Source organism: Perognathus longimembris, chromosome 21 (genome assembly GCF_023159225.1).
Source record: "Perognathus longimembris pacificus isolate PPM17 chromosome 21, ASM2315922v1, whole genome shotgun sequence".
Taxonomy (NCBI): Eukaryota; Metazoa; Chordata; class Mammalia; order Rodentia; family Heteromyidae; genus Perognathus; species Perognathus longimembris.
Genome location: NC_063181.1, coordinates 2,610,378 through 2,631,599, shown reverse-complemented (window position 1 = coordinate 2,631,599; position 21,222 = coordinate 2,610,378). Strand labels below are relative to the sequence as shown.

At 57.3% G+C, this 21,222-nt stretch overlaps 1 protein-coding gene across 1 annotated transcript in view; it reads right to left on the bottom strand.

Annotated features, from left to right (window-relative positions):
• Mcph1 (microcephalin 1) overlaps positions 1-7,806 on the bottom strand; it is a 128,988-nt gene extending 121,182 nt beyond the window's left edge. The window contains exons 1-3 of the mRNA XM_048330960.1: positions 7,715-7,806; positions 6,951-7,042; positions 5,407-5,525 (exon numbers count right to left, since the gene is read on the bottom strand). Of these exons, the coding sequence (XP_048186917.1) occupies positions 5,407-5,525; positions 6,951-7,042; positions 7,715-7,805 (302 nt within the window). The 5' untranslated portion in view covers position 7,806. The remainder of the gene's footprint in view (positions 1-5,406; positions 5,526-6,950; positions 7,043-7,714) is intronic.
• Between the last annotated feature and the right edge of the window lie 13,416 nt (positions 7,807-21,222).

The following is a 21,222-nucleotide window of genomic DNA, read 5'->3' as shown; positions in this document are numbered from 1 at the left end:
GTCGCGGGGAGGACGCGGTGAGGACGCGGTGAGGACGCGGGGAGGACGCGTGGTGGGAGGGCGTTCGCCCGTGCAGAGTCGCGGGGAGGACGCGGTGAGGACGCGGTGAGGACGCGGGGTGGGAGGGCGTTCGCCCGTGCAGAGCCGCGGTGAGGACGCGGTGAGGATGCGGGGAGGACGCGGGGTGGGAGGGCGTTCGCCCGTGCAGAGCCGCGGTGAGGACGCGGTGAGGACGCGGGGTGGGAGGGCGTTCGCCCGTGCAGAGCCGCGGTGAGGACGCGGTGAGGACGCGTGGTGGGAGGGCGTTCGCCCGTGCAGAGTCGCGGGGAGGACGCGGTGAGGACGCGGGGAGGACGCGGTGAGGACGCGGGGTGGGAGGGCGTTCGCCCGTGCAGAGTTGCGGGGAGGACGTGGTGAGGACGCGGTGAGGACGCGGTGAGGACGCGGGGTGGGAGGGCGTTCGCCCGTGCAGAGTCGCGGGGAGGACGCGGTGAGGACGCGGGGTGGGAGGGCGTTCGCCCGTGCAGAGTCGCGGGGAGGACGCGGGGAGGACGCGGGGTGGGAGGGCGTTCGCCCGTGCAGAGCCGCGGTGAGGACGCGGGGAGGACGCGGGGCGGGAGGGCGTTCGCCCGTGCAGAGCCGCGGTGAGGGCGCGGTGAGGACGAGGGGCGGGAGGGCGTTCGCCCGTGCAGAGCCGCGGTGAGGGCGCGGTGAGGACGAGGGGCGGGAGGGCGTTCGCCACTGCTTAGGGCGGCGAGCACAGGCTGCGGCCCGAGCGAGCCGGGGGCCCCCGCCGCGCCCGCCCTCCGCCGTCCGCCCATCCTCGTGGTTCCAACCCGGCCCCGTCGCTGCTGAGAAACCTCGCGTCAAGCGTTGGAGCGGAGGCTTTGATAGAGAAACTTTTATTAAAAATGACTGTTTCCAAAACACAAACCGACCAGGGCTCGGCGGCGGCGTGCCTGCCCCGCGAGCGCGAAACCCTCCTGCGACACACGCCAACGGGGAGCCGCGTGGACGGCCACGGCGGCGGGTGACGGACGCGCGGAGTCCGCGCCCCGCCGGGAACCTTCCACGGCGAGTCATGGCGGCAGCCGGCGGGGGCCTGTTAGGGACGGCTTCACACCCGGACTTCCGGTCAACAGCGAGAGCCCTGCCATCTCTATTTCTTCCATGTGAGCTTCTTCTTTCAGCACGCGATTCTCTCCTCCCGCTGTCAGGAACGTCGAGGTCACCGAGGGATCCACGCTGCGGCACGGTGCGCGCGTGCGTCTTTCCCACGGTTATTTTTAGAGCACCTATCGTTTGGACGAAGCGAGTTGATTCCATGGCGACACTGCTCATCTCCGGCCCTCCGCTCCTCTAATCCTCCCTCCTCGCCTCCGTCCCCTCCGCCGTCCGTGTCCCCCCGGTCCCCGCGTATCCGTCCACCGCCTTCTTCCCTCGCGGCGTCCACGCGGGAGAGAACACTCACCGTGCAAGACGGGCTTCTCCCGCCGGGCACGGCCGTCCCCGGCCCACCGTGGTCCCTCTTCCTTAGGGCCGAGCGAGCTCCACCACCGTGGGTTCTGGGCCGGCTCACCCACCGGCCGGTGTCGAGGCAGATCCGTGACGCGGCTCCGGGGACGGTGCCAGGACCACCGTGGGGATCCAGGGGCCTCTGCAGCAGGCCGGCTTTGGTTCTTTTGGGGTATATACCCAGAACTGCTAACAGCTGGCATGCGAGGAAGTTCTATTTTTAATACTCTAGCGGAACTCTATACTGCATTAAAAAGAAATCAATCGCAGCCTGGGCGCTGTCCCTGAGCTCTTCTGCTCAAGGCTAGCACTCTACCCCGTCGAGCCACAGCTCCAAGTTAACTGGAGATCATGTCCTGGACTTCCCTGGCCGGGCCGGCTTTGAACCGCCATCCTCGGAGCTCAGTCTCTTGAATAGCTCGGAGCCACCTTTCTGCGCTGATTTCTATGGCCGAGAGCCGGCTCTCAGGGCGGACGCGAGAATCAACCCCACAGAACGGAGCTGCAGTGACACCTGGTGGCCACACGGCGTCACAGCCCCCCGAGCCCAGGAACTGCGGGCACTGAGGGGAAACTCCAGTCAGGAGAGCGCCCGTGAAGACACCATCCCTCACCTACAAGACAGGAAGCACGGCACGACGCCCGAAAAAGGGAAAACCGGGCATTCGGAGCTATCTGGCAACGGTCACAAATTTGAATACTCAAACCCTCTGAGCTCGAAGATCCAATTCTGAAACTTCAACCTGTGCTAACAGGAACACATGCGGATGCCCAATGCTATATTATTTGATTGGAAATAAGAGTGAGGGCAAAATCGATAGTCACCGACAGATGAATTCCATGAACTACTGGACCATTATAAAACGTAATGTAGAAGATGATCTACCATGTTAAAAACAGTCCACATCTGGCTGGGAACCAACATGGGAGATTGTCCACTAATAATTAACATAATGAGGACTGCACAAAACATTGTTTATACGGACATATATAAATGTCCAAGTCAACTACGCGTGTATTTTTATGCTTCCGTATGTGCAGCAAGAAGTCTGAGACTATACGCCCAAGTTCTCCATGGTCTCCCGCAATGCAGAGGGAGGAAGAGGAGGTGAGAGCGGATTCAGGCGGTTTCTCACTTAAAACCATTTGCACATCTAAAAGCACATTTAATTCCAAAGGAGGTTATGTTTTCAGGATAGCAAAAGAGACTTTAAAAAACGAATTAATTGTAGGTTGTAATTAAAATGTGGTTATAGTAAACAAGAGAGGAGATTTGCATTCGAAATGCCAGCGCCAGTGGCTCACGCCTGTCATCCCAGCTACTCAGGAGGCTGAGGTCCGAGGATCCTAGTTCAAAGCCAGCCTGGGCAGGAAAGTCCTTGAGACGACGGTCTCCAACTGACCACTAAAAAGCTAGAAGGAGAGCCGTGGCTCAAACGTTAGAGCACCAGCATTGAACACAAAAGATCAGGACCAGTGCCCAGGCCCCGAGTTCAAGCTCCAGGACGGGCACACACAGATATTCCTAAGAAGGCCAGGGGATGGGTGGTACACCCCCTTAAGGAACTTCTGAAAAGGTGTGTACTTTTTTTCCCTGATAATCCCTTGAGGAGCAGGAGTTGGGGCAGGAGATGGAAAGTGAAAGGAAAGGAACAGGGGACAGACCAGCAACTAAGAGCAAGAAATCAGGGCTCTGGGGAGAGAAAACCGTTAGCAGAAGTACCAAGTGGCCACGTAACTTTCCAGAGTCCTCTCCCTCCACACTTCACGCCACCGCCTTCCAGACGCAGCACACGCCCACCCCCACCAGGTAAGCTACGGTGCGTGAGAGACAACTAGAGACGGAGCACCTGTGGCGAGCACCGGCTACGGCTACGGGGGAGGGGCAGTCCCTGGGGCAGGCGCACAGCAGAGTCTGGACAGTTTCATTGCTCTTGTGTTGCTTTTAGGGACCAATAAAAATTTGCCGAGCTGAGCACCAGTGGCTCACACCTATAATCCTCACTACTCGGGAGGCTGAGGTCTGAGGATGGTGGTTCTAAGCCAGCGAGGACGGATGAATCTGCCACACTCTCATGTCCAATGAATGCTGAGTGGGAGTATAAGGCCCCCGACTTCAAGCCCCAGCACTGACACCAAAAACAGAACAAAACAAAAACAACCAGAGAGAGAGAAAAACCAACAACCTGTGCAGTAACAAATGTAGCCAAAGAACCACAATGACACATTTACTTAGTAGCCAAACCTCCCTTTAGACTATGTAGCCCAAGGCTACATAGGTTCTCATCCTTTACCTTAAACAAAGGAGGGATTTCATCTTTTCTCTCCTTCTCAGCATATTTCCTATTAATCTGGATATTTTAGAATATATTTTCAACTTTAATTGATTTGCTTTTTAAAAAAGCAAACATTGGTTGCACGGCATTCCGTGTGTGATCTCCATACACGCATTCAAGGCTTCCTGGAAAACCTTCTCTGGCTAAGTCTGAAGAGCTCAAGGAGGGACTGAAGAGAAGAAATAACCAAAGGAACCCACAGTGTGTGTGGGGGGAGGGTGGGGGGGTACAGAATGCTCTTCTGAGAAGCGGGGCGCACTGGGTGGGCAGCCTGGATATCGCAGGCGGCAGGGAGGGCAGGCGGAGTCCACGGGAGGAGGGGGGAGGAGGGCGGGGGAGGAGGACAAACATCAGTGACAGGCCCCCGGAGCTGCTTGGCAGGGCACATGGGGCGCAAGCTCCAGAGCAGGGCAGAGCACACTGCACCAAGGAAGGGCTCCGAACCCCCCTCCACGCAAGGGCTGACGAGGCCCCGTGACGTGGGGGATGTTGACGCACACCTTTACCTCCGCCCCAACTCTTGGTCTGTCTAACCCGCGGCGCGTGTCTGTGCCCTGAAGCCCGCTGAGGACCCGGCCGCAGGGACCGTGAAGGCTGGGGCCGCGTCCCCAGTCCCCTTCCTCTTCCTCCAGGGGCTGCACCTGACGGGGGGACCCGGGGTCCGGGCCTGGGCTCTGAAAGCCCAGGTGAATTCTGAGTATAAAAGCCCAGGTTTCCAGCCAAACCTGCACTACCTTCTCAGGTGTCAGATAAACACCCGAAAGGCCCCATCTTCTGCAGTCTTCTCAGCCTCGGCCGTCTCCCCAGGCCCTCCCCCCTCAGGGAGCCCCGATTTCCACTCCACAGACACACAGCCCTGGGGCAGCGTGGATCTGTCACCTTGGGAAACAGCCCTGACCCGGCCGCTCCTCACCCCTACGACCACGACCCTGGTCCGGACCCCGCCATTCCCCACGCCCTGCTGCCCTTTTAGGTCGTTCGCACCCTGGCTCCGTGGCTTCTGCCTTTACCAGCTTTGTGCGAGCAGCATTCCCGGCTGCGGTCTTTGCGACGAGAATCCACCTGCAGTGGCCAGCTTTCTGATAAAGACTCCCACGCTGACCCCGCAAAAAAGGATGAAGTCCCCTGGTGGGTGGCCACCTCCCGGTGCAGTGGGGAGGGGAGACCGGGTGTGCACAGCCCTGGGGGAGACGGCCCGGAACAGGAGGGCGGAGAGAGAGGCTGGAACCACACCCTCGAGGACCTCACCCGGGCTCCTCCACACCCGCCCGCGAGCGGAGCAGCTCTGGCCGACTACCCACTGCTCCTCACGCTCTTCCCACTCTAGCACGCACCCTGCACACCGCAGCCGCCGCCCCCCGAGGCCGTGCAGGGAGGAGCCGCATCTGTTATTCAGCTGTAGACACCGCGGGGGCTAGGGCATGCTTAGTTACGCATCCAATAAAGATAAAGTCAGGAAGATCAAACTTCATCTGCCTCTACGAAGCGCACGAAATAGGACGCGAGGTTTCAGCGAGACTAGGCAGGTTCGGGGGGAAGCGAGCGGGCGACTTACTTTTCAACCCAGAGCACGGACACGAGCTTCACCCCTCGAGCCTGGGCCTTGTCCCAGGTGCTCCGGTACCCGTCTTTGAAAACCACGTGAGTCACTTGCTTGGTGAAAGTCTTTGAGACCTGCAGGACACAAGGCGCGCGTGACTGTCTACGTACAAGCTCTGAAGCACCCAAGATCAAGGTGGATCATTCAAACATCCGTCAAAATTAAAAGTGTTCTAAGTTCAGCTGTGACACGCGTACCGGAAACATGCGGCGACACGGACACGCAGGGACAGACACTTCTGAAGCTCACGCGGCAAGATCGCGCCAGGCGCGCCATCCACGCGCCGTGGCGGAGGAGGGGTGAGCTAGCTACCACACCCACGGAACTCCCACGTGGCAAGCTGTATTCTGTGGCTAGCTGTCATCTCTTACTGCGCCTCACTGGTCAATGAAACCGTACTGCAAGTGTGTAAGCGCGAGAAGAGCATTATGTGCGTGCGCGGGGTTTGGCACGACCCCAAGGGTCCAGACGTCCAGTGTATTCTCTGTGGAAAAGGAGGACCCCAGATGCATACGTGCATGTGTCTCATCACACACACACACACACACACACACACACACACACACACACACACACAGGTCATATGCTAGGAACATAAAAGCAAACGCAGAAACAAACAGATGAGAATGCTTTGAAAGCAACTGCCGTCCAGACAGGGAAGTGCACGAGCCGGTGGTCGCGTTTCCGTGGCATGGGTGAGGCCTGGGACTCGATCTCCAGCACGAGGAACAACATGTAGCACACACGGGCTGCCTGAGCGTACTTCCTGACCCACCTCGGCTTCCCTCCTTCCTAAGGCCTGCCTCTCCCAAACGCCAGAGCCAGGCTTGCTCGGCCACTCACCGCTCCCCTTCCGAGCAGACGGTGCCCACCAGCTCCTCCCCGGGGCCCCGGTTCCTGGACTAGGGTTGATCCCCTTTGCCTTCGCCAGGGGGAATGGAACCCAGGGCACAGCTTTCAGTCAAAAGGTTATTTGCCAAGGTGGCCCAGATCTTCCTCCAGGAGCTGCAATGTCTTGAAGTCCCACCTTGAAATTCTTCCTCCGTTAGCTCACCTGTGGACTCCACTGGCATTTTCTCTCTGGCCCTGGGTGGCTGGCCCGGTCTGCGGTGGCCATGAAGGAGTCTGTCCTTACCATGCCCGGGGTAGGGGTGGGAGGACACCTCACCAGATCCCTAAGGCTTTGGCCCCCAAATCATGATCTCCAGCTAAGAGCGTCTGGAGCTCCGATCTGTATTTCCACGTGTCCGGGGGACATTTCCAATATATCCCAATCTACAAGTAAACACTTAGAAACCTGCTCTTCCTACACCGGGCATTTTGACAAGGGGCGCTGGGTGCCAGGAATGGAGCACGAGACCAGGCCCCCACCAGACCCCCTCAGTCCCTGCCTGCAGGACGGGCTGCTCCGTGTCCCAGAGTAAAGCGACAAGTAATGCAATCATCTCTTCAGTAGGCGTGGCACCGCGTGGCCTGGCGACCGAGGAGGAACTTCCTACCTTGGCGCCCATGTCCGCCAGCTGGGTGGTGAAGGCCGTTGAGTAGTTTTCTGTCCCGGTGGAGGACCACACGTCCACGTAGGCCACGACATCTGCAGAGAGACAAGGGGCGGGCTGAGCAGGTCCGCGCCCAGCCGCAGGGCCCCGTCTAAGGGCGAGCGGTGGGGAGCGGTCACGGTCAGATACGAGTGACGCGGGCTCCCGGGCCCGGGGTGCCGGGGAGGGCGGCGGGGTGCCGGGGAGGGGGCCCACGGGGAACCGGGGTCCCCGCAGCCGTGACTCCCCGGGGCCGCGGGGGAACCCGAGCTTTCTTCCCGTCTCCCTCCAGCCCCGCACTGGCGCTGTGCTCGGCTCCAGGGGCCGCAGACGGACGGGACGGCAGGTGGGTGGCGGGACCCGGGTGGAGGGGGGACGCGGGGTGGAGGGGCGCGGGGACACTAGGGGCGTCCACGTGGGGTGGAGGGGTCGTGGAGTGGAAGGGGCGCGAGGAAGGGGGCGCGGGGTGCAGGGAGCACGCGGGGAGGTGACACTGGGGCTCCACGCGGGGCGGGCGGAGGGGGGCGCGGGGCTCCGCGCGGGGCGGGCGAGGGGGACGCGGGGCTCCGCGGGGGGCGGGCGGAGGGGGACGCGGGGCTCCGCGCGGGGCGGTGGCGGCAGGGACTGCGCCTCGTCCTCCGGCCCACGCCCCCCCGACCCCCCTCACCCCCGGCGGCCCGGGGCGGCTCCGCTCGCTCCGGGTCCGGGCCGGTCCGCGGGTCCCTCACCTTTCAGGAAGCCGCCCCCCGCCGCCCTGGGGGCCGCCATGACACTCGGCGGGACGGGCGGCCGGCGCCAGCGCGGGCGCGCACTGCGCATGCGCCCGAGCGCCGCCCCGCCCCGCCCGCCGATCCGCCTTCCGGGATTTGGAGGCCGCCGAGGGGCGGGGCGAAAGGCGGGGCGCCACCGGGGGGCGGGGCCGGCGCGGGGCGGGGCCTGGCCGGCGCGGGGCGGGGCCTTGCCGGAGCCGGGCGGGACGTGGCCGGCGCGGGGCGGGGCGGGGCGGGGCCGGCGCGGCGCGGGGCGGGGCCAGAGCTCCCGGCGCCCCCAGGCTTTCCCCCGGCTCCCCCACCCCGCGGCGTCCGGCCCGCGCTCCCCGACCCGGAGCGCAGCCCGTCCTTCCCGGACGCGCCAGGCTGGGCCCGGCGCGAGGGGCGGGCGCTGGGTCTCCCCGGTGTCCTCTCCGCCCCCAGGCCGGGCCGGGCCGTCAGGGGAGCCGGATCCGCGCCCCCAGCGGCGGTGGCGCCGGGACCCCAGACCCGCGGGCTGCGCCCAGACCCCGGCGCCTTCGAAGAAATAAAGTGGAGATCACCGCCACCGTGGGGAGACCCGCCGCGCGCACACACCCTCACACGCGGGCACGCGGGCACGTGGGCACGGCCCGCCCCACCGCCTGTGGCTCCCCGTGAAGGAGGCGCACGGCCTTGCCAGGCCCGGGGGCGCCCCCGGGGACCCCGCCGTGCCTGCCGCGTGGGAGGCTCGGGTGGGGGCCTGGAGGTCGGCCTGGGCCGGGCAGCCGGGCCGCGTCCCCCACACAGCAGCCACCGAACACCAGTTGTTGCAATGGGTGCTGCGGGAGGTTCACCGCGGGGCCCGGCGCCAGGGGGCCGCGCGGGGACCATCACGCGCGGGGAGGAAGGTTTACACCGAGCGCCCCCCCCCCATAGCTCTAGGGCAGGGAGGTCCGGTGTGGGTGGATCTGGGGGCGCATGGGAGGAGCCGAGGACCTAAGGGGGGGGGATGCTAACACTCAGCAGGCCCTGGGCTTCCACCGTGGGCGCGCGCACCGAGGCTGGGTGGGGGGCGCACGCGGAGGCAGGGCGCGCGCACGGAGGCTGGGGCGCGCACACGGGTGGGAGGGGGAGCAGATCTGGGCAACCCAGGAGGCCATGACACCCTGCCCACTTACAGTCACCTCGGTGACCCCTATATTTGTGCATGCGTATTTCCGCACGTCCCTGTCCGCAAAGGTGGCTCTGGCGTCCCCAATGGGTGACAACACGCGCGGCCTGGCTTTGAGAGCCCGGCTTGTGTCCAAGATGCAGAGATTGTCTATGTTGCTCAGGGGAATGATCCCTCCATTCCCCACCCCCCAAAATGACCGAATTCCGATTCTATGGCCAAGCAGTATTTCATAGTGTGTGCGCGTCTATTCTTTGCTTTTAACGTCACTTCCATTGGACACCGTGTTTTACTTTTTATTTTCTAGTAGAGAAATGACTTAGACCATCCCGATCCTCACTCCAGGACAGCAAAACAGTGCATGAGTTTAAAAACAACAACAGGGGCTGGGAACGTGGCCCAGTGGCAAGAGCGCTCGCCTCGTATACATGAAGCCCTGGGTTCGATTCCCCAGCACCACATATATAGAAAACGGCCAGAAGCGGCGCTGTGGCTCAAGTGGCAGAGTGCTGGCCTTGAGCAAAGAGAAGCCAGGGACAGTGCTCAGGCCCTGAGCCCAAGGCCTGGCAAAAAATAAAAATAACAATAACAACAACAACAACAATTGCATCGTCAAAAATGTTGTACAGCGGCCATCGTGAGACCGCGGGAGGGAGCTGCGGGTTCAGGGCTGGCGGGAGCTCTGCCTTCTGCCGTCCGGGCTTTGCCTGCAGGCAGCAAAACCCAGGCTGTCAGCGCGGGGCAAAGCGGCTTTGGGGGACGCTGGACGGCACTGTGGGCTTCACTGAATTGAACACCGCAGCAGGGAAGGACGAGGGCCCGGGGCGGGAGTGGGACGGTGAGCGGAGACCCTCCTCCCAGCGTGCGCGCCGTCCAGCAGGCCAGGCCTCTCCTCCCCGCGCGCGCCGTCCAGCAGGCCAGGCCTCTCCTCCCAGCGCGTGTGCCCTCCAGCAGGCCAGGCCTCTCCTCCCCGCGCGCGTGCCCTCCAGCAGGCCAGGCCTCTCCTCCCAGCGCGCGTGCCCTCCAGCAGGCCAGGCCTCTCCTCCCCGCGCACGCGCCGTCCAGCAGGCCAGGCCTTGCCTCCCCGCGCGCGCCGTCCAGCAGGCCAGGCCTCTCCTCCCCGCGCGCACACCGTCCAGCAGGCCAGGCCTCGCCTCCCCGCGCGCACGCCGTGAGGTTTCCAGAGGGGAGCTGGTCACGGGCGGCCGTGGGGGAGGCCTCAGCCCCGTGCGCCCGGGCCTGGCCCCAGCAGCACCCCCTGGAGCCCCGGGTCTGGAAGGGAGAGACGACGCTGACACTGGCCGGCTGGCCCGTTGGGAGAATTAGAAAAAACGAGTGCGGCCGCTCTGCTCCGGGACCCTCAGCAAAAGGTAACGGCTGTGAGACTCCGGCTCGGCTTCAGAATTTAAATGTGCTGCTCTGGGAAAATGGCCTAAGCGGATGGATGGGAGCCCAGGTGCTTTCTCTGCGCTTTGTGTTTCTTTTTAAGGGTGATCAGCTGCTTTATAATTGAGTGGGGTTACTGTCGGCACAGTTGTTTTCCATCCCAGTTAAATGTGATGGATAAACCACAAATGCAATACGTGTTTTGTTTTAGCCAGGCAACAGAGTATTGCACAGTTTAGTTCTGGGTATGTCACAAGGAATCCCTAAATGCCTACTAAATTAAACACACAGACAAGACTTTGGTGAAATTACAACACTGAAACACCATGAAACAAACCCTCTGGTTCCCACTCTAGGGAAAATAAAACACTTGGACTAGATTGTACTTATCTAGTACAATGCCTTCATTTCTTCTTCTCTAGAGACACTGTGAAAACCACTGTCCGTCAAACTTTTAAAATTTCTTCCTCCAGGATCTGAAGTAACTTTGATGTTCATGTTCTACTTTGTGAAGGAAACATACATGTTGGATTAAAGACATGGAAAAGTCTTTGGTCCACTATACAAATTGAACAAGCATATCAAGTAGATTCAATTGATAGTCGAGCTGTTTGATATTTTATAAAGGTTTCTTCTAAGGTTTCATGGACTCCATTGGGTGTGCGCGAAGGCTCAGGCAGTTAGCAGAGGTGTTGCTCCTGCTCTTCCTTCTTCGCTCCTGGAGGATGGTTTGACGGATCCATCGACTGGGCCTTTGCCGCCCGCCCCTGCCGGCCTGCGGGGTTCGGGATGGGAAGTCAGATGTCAGCCTTGTTCAGGGCTCCCTTGTGAGCCAGGAAAGCCGGGCGGGTGGCCCATCCGCCCCGCAGGGGTGGCACACGTCTGAGCCTGGTTCCTTGTGAGTGTGCACACTGCTGGGGATTTGTGGAGCGGGTAGCCGGTGCGGATTATCATGTTGGGTGAATTGATTATAATAACCGTGAGAATAACAGTGCACTCATGACTGCAGAGTAATGCACCCCTCGCCTGCGCAAAGTCCCCGGCCACCGCATTTCCCAGCGTGATTTCCGCCTCTCATGGCCGGCTCCCCGGGCGCACCGGGCTCACCTGAGGGAGGTGCGCTCGCTGGGCTCGGTTTTCTCTGATTTTCTTTGTGTCCCTGCTGGGTGACCTGAGCTGGCCCGCGGCCTTCCTGATGTGCAGTGCTGCTGCTCGGCTACTCTGGCGCCCGGAAACTCGAGGGGGGGGCCGCTGTGATTCCCAGGGCTGCACCCCACATTTGCTCCCCATCCTACACATATCCCCAAGAGCTGGCCCCCAGCTCCGCCTCGCCGCCCCTGGCTCAGGGTTTGGGCTGAGGTGTGTGCTCCGCCTCTGAATACACGCCTCCACTTGTGATGGCTCCCTCCTCCTCCTCCTTCCCTTTTCCTCCTCACCCCCCTCCTCATCCCCCTACTCCCCCTCCCTCCTCCCTCCTCCTCCTTCCCTCCCCCTCCTCCTCCCCCGCGCCCACTGTGTATGTGTGTGTTAAATTTTTTACTGCTATTATAAAGGTGATATACAGAGGGGTTACAGTTACCAAGTCAGGGAGAGAGTTCATTTCTTTCTTGGACAATGTCCCCCCTTCCCTCCCTCTGTCCCTCCTTTTCCCTCCTGTCCCCACCCCCACAGGTATAGTTCATCCTTAGCATCGTGTCCAGGGTTTCCAAAAGGTGAAATCATGCAAAATGAAATCTGAATACGTTCCACAGCTTCTATGGACTTGTTAATGAACAAGGTCATCAGTACGCTGTGTAGTTTGGGGGGATCAAAGGGTAAATGTTGGGGTGACCTGACGGAGCACGATGCAGACTGTGCAAGGCTCTCGTGTTACTCTCTCCTCACCACAGAAATTATCTTTGTGTCCAATGGGGCAAAATCCATGTTGACACATGCCACTGTCAAATCCGAGAGCTTTAGAACTTATCTCAATGGCCAGGCCTTAGAATCACTGAGTAAGAGAGGAAACGCCACCCACCTTCTGACTGCCTGTTTGGGATATTTTTCTTTTGAGCACTTTTATAGTGAAGGTGATGGACAGAGGGGATCACAGTTACACAAGTCAGGAATGAGTACCTTTCCTTTCGAAGAATGCCGCCCCTGCCTCATTTTCTCCAAGTTCTTTTCCCTCCTGCCTCCCTCCCAAGTTGTAGAGTTCATTTCCACCATGGTGTCTAGTGGGACTCACTGCGGAATTGGCTCACCTTCTATCCCACCATTTCTGGGCTTCCCCCTCCCCACTTCAAATCAGATGAACTTATACACAAGACAAAGGGTACAGAAATCAAAAGCAGCTGCAAAAGGGAATAAACCAAAGAAAAAGGAACCGCAAACAGTACAATAAAAAGCCTCTTGTTTCCATTTCATTTTACATGACCATATGCTTATAGCTAGGGAGTCCTTGTGATCCTCTCCTAAGAATTTCCTCCTTTGTTCTCACTGTGTGAATGTTTAGAGTGCTGTTTAATTAATCATGGCCAAGTATAATTATTTCTCTTTTACTATCCATTGGGCCGACTTGTAGATTAATAGGTACATTCTAATTATTACAAACGAGGGAAACCATGAAGCCTATGTTTCATGGGGCCTGACTCACTTCACTTAATACAAATTTTCCCAAACTTCTTCCTATTTCCTTATGAATGGGGAAATGTCATTCATTCTGATGGAAGCATAGAATTTCACTATATATATATATAGCATTTTTGATCCATTTGTCCATGGAGGGGCATTGGGATTGATTCCATATCTTGGCTATGGTAAACAATACAGTAATGAACATGGTTGTGCTGGTAGCTTTAGTGTGGCCTTGTTTGTGGTCATTTGGGTAAATGGGATGTAGGGTCATAGGGGAGCTCTATGTTTAGTCTTTTGAGGGAGATATATGAGGCTCTAACTTCAGCTTTCCACACATATATGGCCAGTTCTGCCAACACCGCTTGTTGAAGAGGCTGTCTTTCTTCCACCCGGTGTTTTTAGCTCCCTTATCAAGTATTAGGTGGCTAGAGGTCTGTGTATTCTATTTTATTCCATGGGTCCTCAGGCCTGTTCTTAGGCCAGTGCCCAGCTCTTGTTATTTCTGTGGCTTTGTGCTAGAGTTTGAGATTTGGTATTGATATTTGGATACTTTTTCTTAACAGTATTTTCTCAGTCTGCTGACTGCAGATCGTAGGTGGGTGGGAAGTGGAGAAGAAAGCTAATTAGCGTCCAGCGTAGCTGGGGAACAGAGCAGCAGAGAAATGTGCTTCCCAGGCCATGCCCACGTGTCAGTTTTCAGTATGCCCCAGAAACCAGAAGATACACTTAAGAGATATTTCAAGCAAATTGAATTCTAGATGACACTATTTTATTTATATTGCTAGTCATTGCTAGTCATGGAAGAAACAAGATAGGAAAAGATTTTCAAAGCACAAAAATTGTGACTAAGAATCTAAAACAATCAGGAGAACTGAAGATCCAAATATAGCCGGGTTCCTTGGTGATTATCTGAGCAACTCTACAGGAAGCAACTTAACATCCATATAGAATTGGTCATGTCACCTTTGACAAATCATCCCAGGAATGTGACTTGGTAAGCCACCAGACTATGTCTAGCTTAGGAAAAGATTAATGGAAAATATTTTCATCCTGAAGCCTATCCAGTTAAAAGTTTCTAAAAATTCATTAAGGGATTAGCAATACGAACACAATAAATCTGGTGGCACGGTTCTCATGGTGACGTGGGAAATGATTTAAGAAGCACAGGTGAATTATGGGTCAGGATTGACTCTCTAATGAAATTCCCTCGTAGAAACAATCCTTTCATTACTGAAATCCATCCATCTTTCGGTACCCGCCTCCGCTCGGGAACACAAACTAAGTTCTGTGAAGAGGTTTGAAAGTTACTGTGAGATTTTCTAAGTCCTGGAGACATACAGAAACCGTGAAGAGCTTTGAGGGCTTCCCTCCCCCACCCCCGACCCCCAGTCGTTTATAAGATTTGTGTCACTGTCAGAAGCAGAAACTTGACTCGTTATTTTCTCAGCTCAACCAAAGCTGGCTTGATGAGGCCTGGGATAGAATCCCTGGGTGAGGGGAAAGAGCCGGCAGTTCCGACTTGTACCACCCAATGGCGCTGCTCCGCTTTGTAACTCATGAAGAACCACCCAGCCCGACCACCAAGGAGAACTGTGGGGGAACAGCCGGGGGACTGTCCCTGGGAGTGGGGCTTAGCGGGCGTGCTCGTGGCGGTGACGGCGACCCTGCACGGGTGCATCATCGCCAGCACGCGTTGTGACCTCTCCACGACGCAGCTGCTCGTGCACAGCAAACCAACACCCCAGGCCCCGCAGCAGAACCACAGAATATCGTCTTATGGAATAGCAGCCACACGATACGATTCCGGTCAGGGAAACTGGAGGATGCCAGCGGTCATAGCGACAGCGCAGTTATTTACAATCTTTAGACGCAGCTTTTTAAAATGTCTAAGCAAGGCTGTTGTGCTTTGGTGGCGACTAAAAAGAAAAAAATCTATTAAATCCAACGTCTTTTGTACCGGCGGTGTCTTACCACGGGCGGCCACCAGGTGGCGGCAGGGCCACGCCTGCCTCGGTCCCAGCCCCGGGAGAGGCGGGCAACAACTCGGGTGAACCAGATGGATGTGGAGGAAGGTGCAAAGACAGGTGTGCTCACCAGCATGCCGGGGCGTGCTCACCAGCATCCCAGGGCGTGCTCCGGGCAGGGCAGCCTGCCCGCACTGCAAGGCCCCAAGGACAGCAAAGCCCAGAAATTATAGCTTTTGGCGGAGTTACAATAAAGTGTGCAAGGCCCCACCTCGATCCTGTCCACAAGATGGAGGTGATTTTAGAACACGTGTGTGTGCGTGTACACACTACATGCTATCTGCAACTTATACCGTGTTTACATACTCTATACAATGTCCATGTATACATGCTGTATAATCTATCTTACATAACGAAGTTGCATCTATCTATCTATTGTTGCAATAGATCTGAGAGGAGTTTCAGAAGAGGTGCACTACGACACAAAATGTCTGAGGAGAATCAGGATTTATTTTTGCTGACACTTTCTGGGTTGTTTCTTTTTTCAATGTCACCAAGCATGACATCTTTGTGTAATGAAGTTCAAGAATTACTTATGAGTAGTCTAAGAGATAACGGTGAGTTGGCTTAAGTGGAATGGATGTCTTTTCTTTTTTTTTTTTTAATGCAATGGTGCATCTTGTGCTAATGGCATTTTAAATTAGATGAAGCAGAGGTACAAATATAACTTACTTATACTAACAGAATGAAATGTGGTAGCTGAATTTCACCAGTGGATTATAAAAAAAAAACATTGAGTAATTTGACTTCACCAAATTAAAAATAATCTTTAAGAGACACTACAAAAAAAAAGACAAACTATAGGTTGAGGTAGAATATTCTTAATGCATATATCAGACAAAGAACTTGTATGGAACTAGGGAAGGAAAAGAAAAATGAGGGAGGGTGTAACAAATACGACAAGAAATGTACTCACTGCCTTATTATGTAACTGTACCTCCTCTGTACATCACCTTGTCAATAAATTTAATTTAAAAAAAAGAACTTGTATGGAAGTATTTAAGAAACAATTTTTTTAGTAAGAAGATGATCTATTAAGAAGTAGGCAAAAGATTTGAACAGAAAATTAGCAAATGACTAATAAAAAGATGATTATATTCATAGTCTTCAGGGAAATACAAGTTAGAACTGCAATGTGATACCGTTTAATATCCACAGTCATGGCCAAAGGAAATACTAACATCACAAAATGCTGACTGAGGATGGAGAACAATTAGAACTCTTTTATCCTTTTCTGGCAGAGACAGGAAAGAGTCCATGTACTTTGGAAAGCACTTTCCTACACATTGAAGCATACACCTACCACCTTACCCAGGCATTTCAGCCGCAAGACTCGTTTCAATCGAAGACTTGTGCATCAAAGTTATTCATTCACAAGAGGCCCACACTGAACACGGCCCCGTCATCCACCAACGTGTGGACAGAACACGCCACGCGGCGTGTGAACGCATGACCTACACACACGTAGACATAAGACGGTGCATCCGCACGGCGCACGCGAGGGCCAGGACTTGGCAGGAAGGGGAAGCCACGCACGGACACAGCACCGGCAAGCCTTGAACACGGAACGTGGAGCGAAAGGACACGAATACAGAGAAGGGCGGGCGGGTGGGATCCGTGCACGCGAAGCCCATGGAACGGGGCCTTTGCGTCGGCTGCCGTGGGAGGCGCGTGGATGGGCTCTCCTCCGTGAAGCACCGTGCGTGGCCGTGGGTTCCGGATGATGGGCGTTCGCTGGGCATCGAGCCAGCGCGGCTCGGATGGTCAGTGTGGGATGCCTGGCTCTTTGGGGGGGGGGGCGGGGGGGAGTCGGCTGGGATTTGGGGCTCACTGAAGTCCCAGCACAAAGCGCCCCGGCCCCTGCGGCCTTGCCCTTTGACGGCCGCTCCGTGGGCTCTGGAGACGCGCGGGGAACTGTGTGGCGCAGACGTCAGTTGCTCTCCCAGCCCCCGATCCCCACTCCCCGCGGCCTGGAGGGGTCTGACGGGCCCCTCCTTCCCCCCCCCCCCCCCCCCCCCCCGCTCAAGCCTTGCGGGAGGGAGTCTGGCCCGCCGGACCTGCCCGCCGCTCCCCCGCCCTCCCCCGGGCTTCTTTATTTTTATGCTTCCTTTGCTGCTTTGACTTTTGTATCTAAATCTCACCTCCCCACCGCTGAAGGTTAAAATTGATTATGCAGAGCCAAACTTCTGAAGCTCCCATCCACGATAACAGATGTAAATCAGCCTTGTTTATTGCCATTTACATAAACACTTCCATTAGGAGATGCGCGAGGTGCAGGGCTTTGATGATATTCCTCAGCGGATGCACTTCCCTCAAGTTTCTGGCAGACGTGGCCTGTCTGTGTCTTCATTCGTGGGGAGGAACCGGGAGAGGCCAGGGGCGGGGTGGGGGGGATGGGAGGGGGGACGGAGGGGCTGCGGCTCTGGGTCACCTCTTCTTTGTCCCTCGTTGGCGGTGCCCTCGCTCTGATCTCGGCCGAGTGTGCCGCTTTCCCAATGGGAGCTCCATCCGTCACCCACTTGGTGTTTCTCTTTCGAGAATGAGAGAAGGAAGAAGTGGCGTGGCTCACGGCAGACGGGAGAAAGTCCGTCTCCTCCCTCGCCTCCACGCCTCAGCCTGGCCCAGTGTAGCTGCTGCAGAGTAAAGCGCGTCCACCTCGGCTTCCTCCGTGAAGAAGGGACACTGAGAGGACCCCCCCCCCCCCGTCTCCACCGGCTGACAGCAAGGACCTTATTTTAGCTGCACGGTCCCTCCATTTGCCACCCTGTGGCGCCAGGGAGATCGACGACGTTGGCTGTTACCAGTTAACCGCACGTGGCTGACGCTAGTGCAAAAGGAGCCCAAATCATCCGCCGCCTCGCCTGAGGTGTGCACAGGTGTGCACCACGGGGCCTCCGCCGCCTCGCCTGAGGTGTGCACAGGTGTGCACCACGGGGCCTCCGCCGCCTCGCCTGAGGTGTGCACAGGTGTGCACCACGGGGCCTCCGCCTCGGGTATCTCTTCAACTAGGATTCTCGTTCCTGCCGCGTTGGGACGCGCTCCCTCCTCTTGCAGGGAAGGAAGAGCGGGCAGCCGCCTCCTCTGGGGGGGCAGGGGCCGTGGGGACCCCGAGCCGCCTCCTCTGGGGGGGGCAGGGGGCCGCAGCCACATCGTGAGACGCTCCTTTGGACTTTGCAGAAGGACTAGCACTTTCCATCAGAGCGCAGGGCCTTTCGGTGGGGGGGGGGGCGCAGGCAGGAGCGAGGCGGAAGCGATAGAGCCACGGGCTCCTCGAGGAGGGCGGGCCGTGGCGATGGAGCCTCGCCGAGCCCACGGCCTGTCGGGCGGGGCCCCGTGAGTGCAGGAGCTGGGGACGCTCGGGGAGAGTGGTGACCAGACCGACAGCGCGTGGCGCGGGGACCCGACGGCCGGCCCTCGGCGGGCCACAGAGCCTCCGTACCGGGAAGGACTGTGCGGTGTCAACGGACCGGAGGCCACGGCCTCTGTCACTCATGGGGGGGAGGGGGCGGGGAGGGGAGGGAGAGGGGGAGAGGGGGGAGGGCGGGGAGAGTCTCCTGATGTCTCACCTGATGGCTGAAAAGTACATCTCAGAATTGGAAGACAAGGTGAGTTTTCAGGTCAAGAAGAAGCGACTCCAATGTAGGGGAAGCGGAGCTGCGTGGCTGTGGGGATTATGGATGCTATAGGTCAAGAAAAAGGTCTCGGATAAGTGTCTCAGTAAATAAGGATGACAGCAGATTGTGAGTGGGCATCAACAGGGCTTTTGCTCCTTTGCTCTGTGAATCATAAGGGACCTGTGAGGGACCTGCTCAGGTACCCTGGACTCTAGAATTCACATCCACCTATCCATCCACCCACCCGCTCACCAACTCATCCATCCATCCATCCTTATACCCACCCATCCACCTGTCCATCCACCCACTTGCCCACTCACCAACTCATCCATCCTTCTACCCATCCACCCATCCATCCATCCTTCTACTCATCCATCCATCCATCTATCCATCCACCTACCTATTCATCCACCCACCCATCCATCCACCCATCCACCCATCCATCCATCCATCCTTCTACTCATCCATCCATCCATCCATCCATCCATCCATCCACCTACCTATTCATCCACCCACCCACCCATCCACCCATCCACCCACCCATCCATCCATCCACCCATCCATCCACCCATCCACCCATCCATCCACCCACCCATCCATCCACCCATCCATCCATCCACCCACCCACCCATCCACCCATCCATCCATCCACCCATCCATCCACCCATCCACCCATCCACCCATCCATCCACCCATCCATCCATCCACCCACCCACCCATCCACCCATCCATCCATCCACCCATCCATCCACCCATCCACCCATCCACCCATCCATCCACCCATCCACCCATCCATCCATCCACCCACCCACCCATCCACCCATCCATCCATCCACCCATCCATCCACCCATCCATCCATCCACCCATCCACCCATCCATCCACCCATCCACCCATCCATCCATCCACCTATCCATCCACCCATCCATCCACCCATCCATCCATCCACTCACCCACCCACCCACCCATCCATCCATCCACCCACCCATCCATCCACCCATCCATCCACCCACCCCCCACTCACCAACTCATCGATCTATTCGTCTATGCATCCATCCATCCATCCATCCATCCATCCTTCTAACCACCCACCCATCCATCCACCCATCCACCCACCCATCCACCCACCCATCCACCCATCCATTCACCCATCCGTCCACCCACCCACCCGCCCACTCACCAACTCATCCATCCATCCTTCTACCCATCCATCCACCCATCCATCCATCCACCCACCTACCCATCCATCCACCCATCTACCCATCCACCTATCCATCCATCCATCCATCCATCCATCCATCCATCCATCCATCTATCCATCTACCTACCCATCCATCCATTCAGCCATCCACCCACCCGTCCATCCATCCATCCACCCATCCATCCACCCACCCACCCACCCTCCCACCCACCACCCATATGTCTATTTCAAACCCCAGTTCTTCCAAGAAGAAATGAAGTATTTTTAATGCTTGGAATGCTTCCATCAAGCCAGTCTTTTTTTTTTTTTGCCAGTCCTGGGCCTTGGACTCAGGGCCTGAGCACTGTCCCTGGCTTCTTCTTGCTCAAGGCTAGCACTCTGCCACTTGAGTCACAGCGCCACTTCTGGCCATTTTCTGTATATGTGGTGCTGGGGAATCGAACCCAGGGCTTCAAGTATACGAGGCAAGCGCTCTTGCCACTAGGCCACATCCCCAGCCCCCAAGCCAGTCTTATTGTCATTTGATTTATATATCATTAGCTCCTCCTCTCCACACTGCCTTGTTGGATCTCACTTTCCCTTTGTGCACCAGTTGCCTTCTGGTTTTAAATTTTTTTTTTTTGTGCCAGTCCTGGGGCTTGGACTCTGGGCCTGAGCACAGTCCCTGGCTTCTTTTTGCTCAAGGCTAGCACTCTGCCACCTGAGCCACAGCGCCACTTCTGGCCGTTTTCTGTATATGTGGTGCTGGGGAATGGAACCCAGGGTTTCATGTATACAAGGCAAGCACTCTTGCCACTAGGCTGTATTCCCGGCCCCTGGTTTTAATTTTTTATTCTGATTACTCTGATTACCAAGGTCTTTCTCTTCTGAGCACAAGTACAAATAGGGAATACTTTAGCAATAAGTATCAATATATTAAGAGGGGTGTTTCCCCCCTTAGCAACATGTGCATCAAAGTTGAAAACTTTGATGAAGTTTTGTGCTGTCAGTTCTACCCCAGAACAGTCCTCCTGTGTACCTGACTGTGTTAGTGGAGGTGGGCAGCGTTCGTGTTTATGAACTCCCGTGGCTTGGCGTATACGGCTCCTCAGAGTCTTTCAATTACGATGACCTTTATTTCTTCCCTGCCCGACACTCCATCAACTGCTTGTGTGTTCCCTCTGTGTCTGCAGCCTTCCCAGGTGCCAGGCATATACATCAACCTTGCTGTCCTTCAGTGTCTTCATGGTGGACATGTCCCTATCTGTCCAACCGCACGCTGTCTAACTTTGCTTTTTCCTTGCTAGCCGCTGTGTGGTTTCCCGGGGCTCACGTGGCCCTTTCTCCAGGCCGTCAGCACCGGGCTGCTCTCTCTCTCCCAGCATCCGCTGCTGTCCTGGGCTCCGTGCCTCCTCGTCAGCAGCCTGGCCTCCGCCCGGGGCTCTGCGCAGCCTGTACCGGGGCTCCGCGCCGCAGGGGCAGGCAGGCCGGGGCTCCGCGCCACAGCCACGGGCA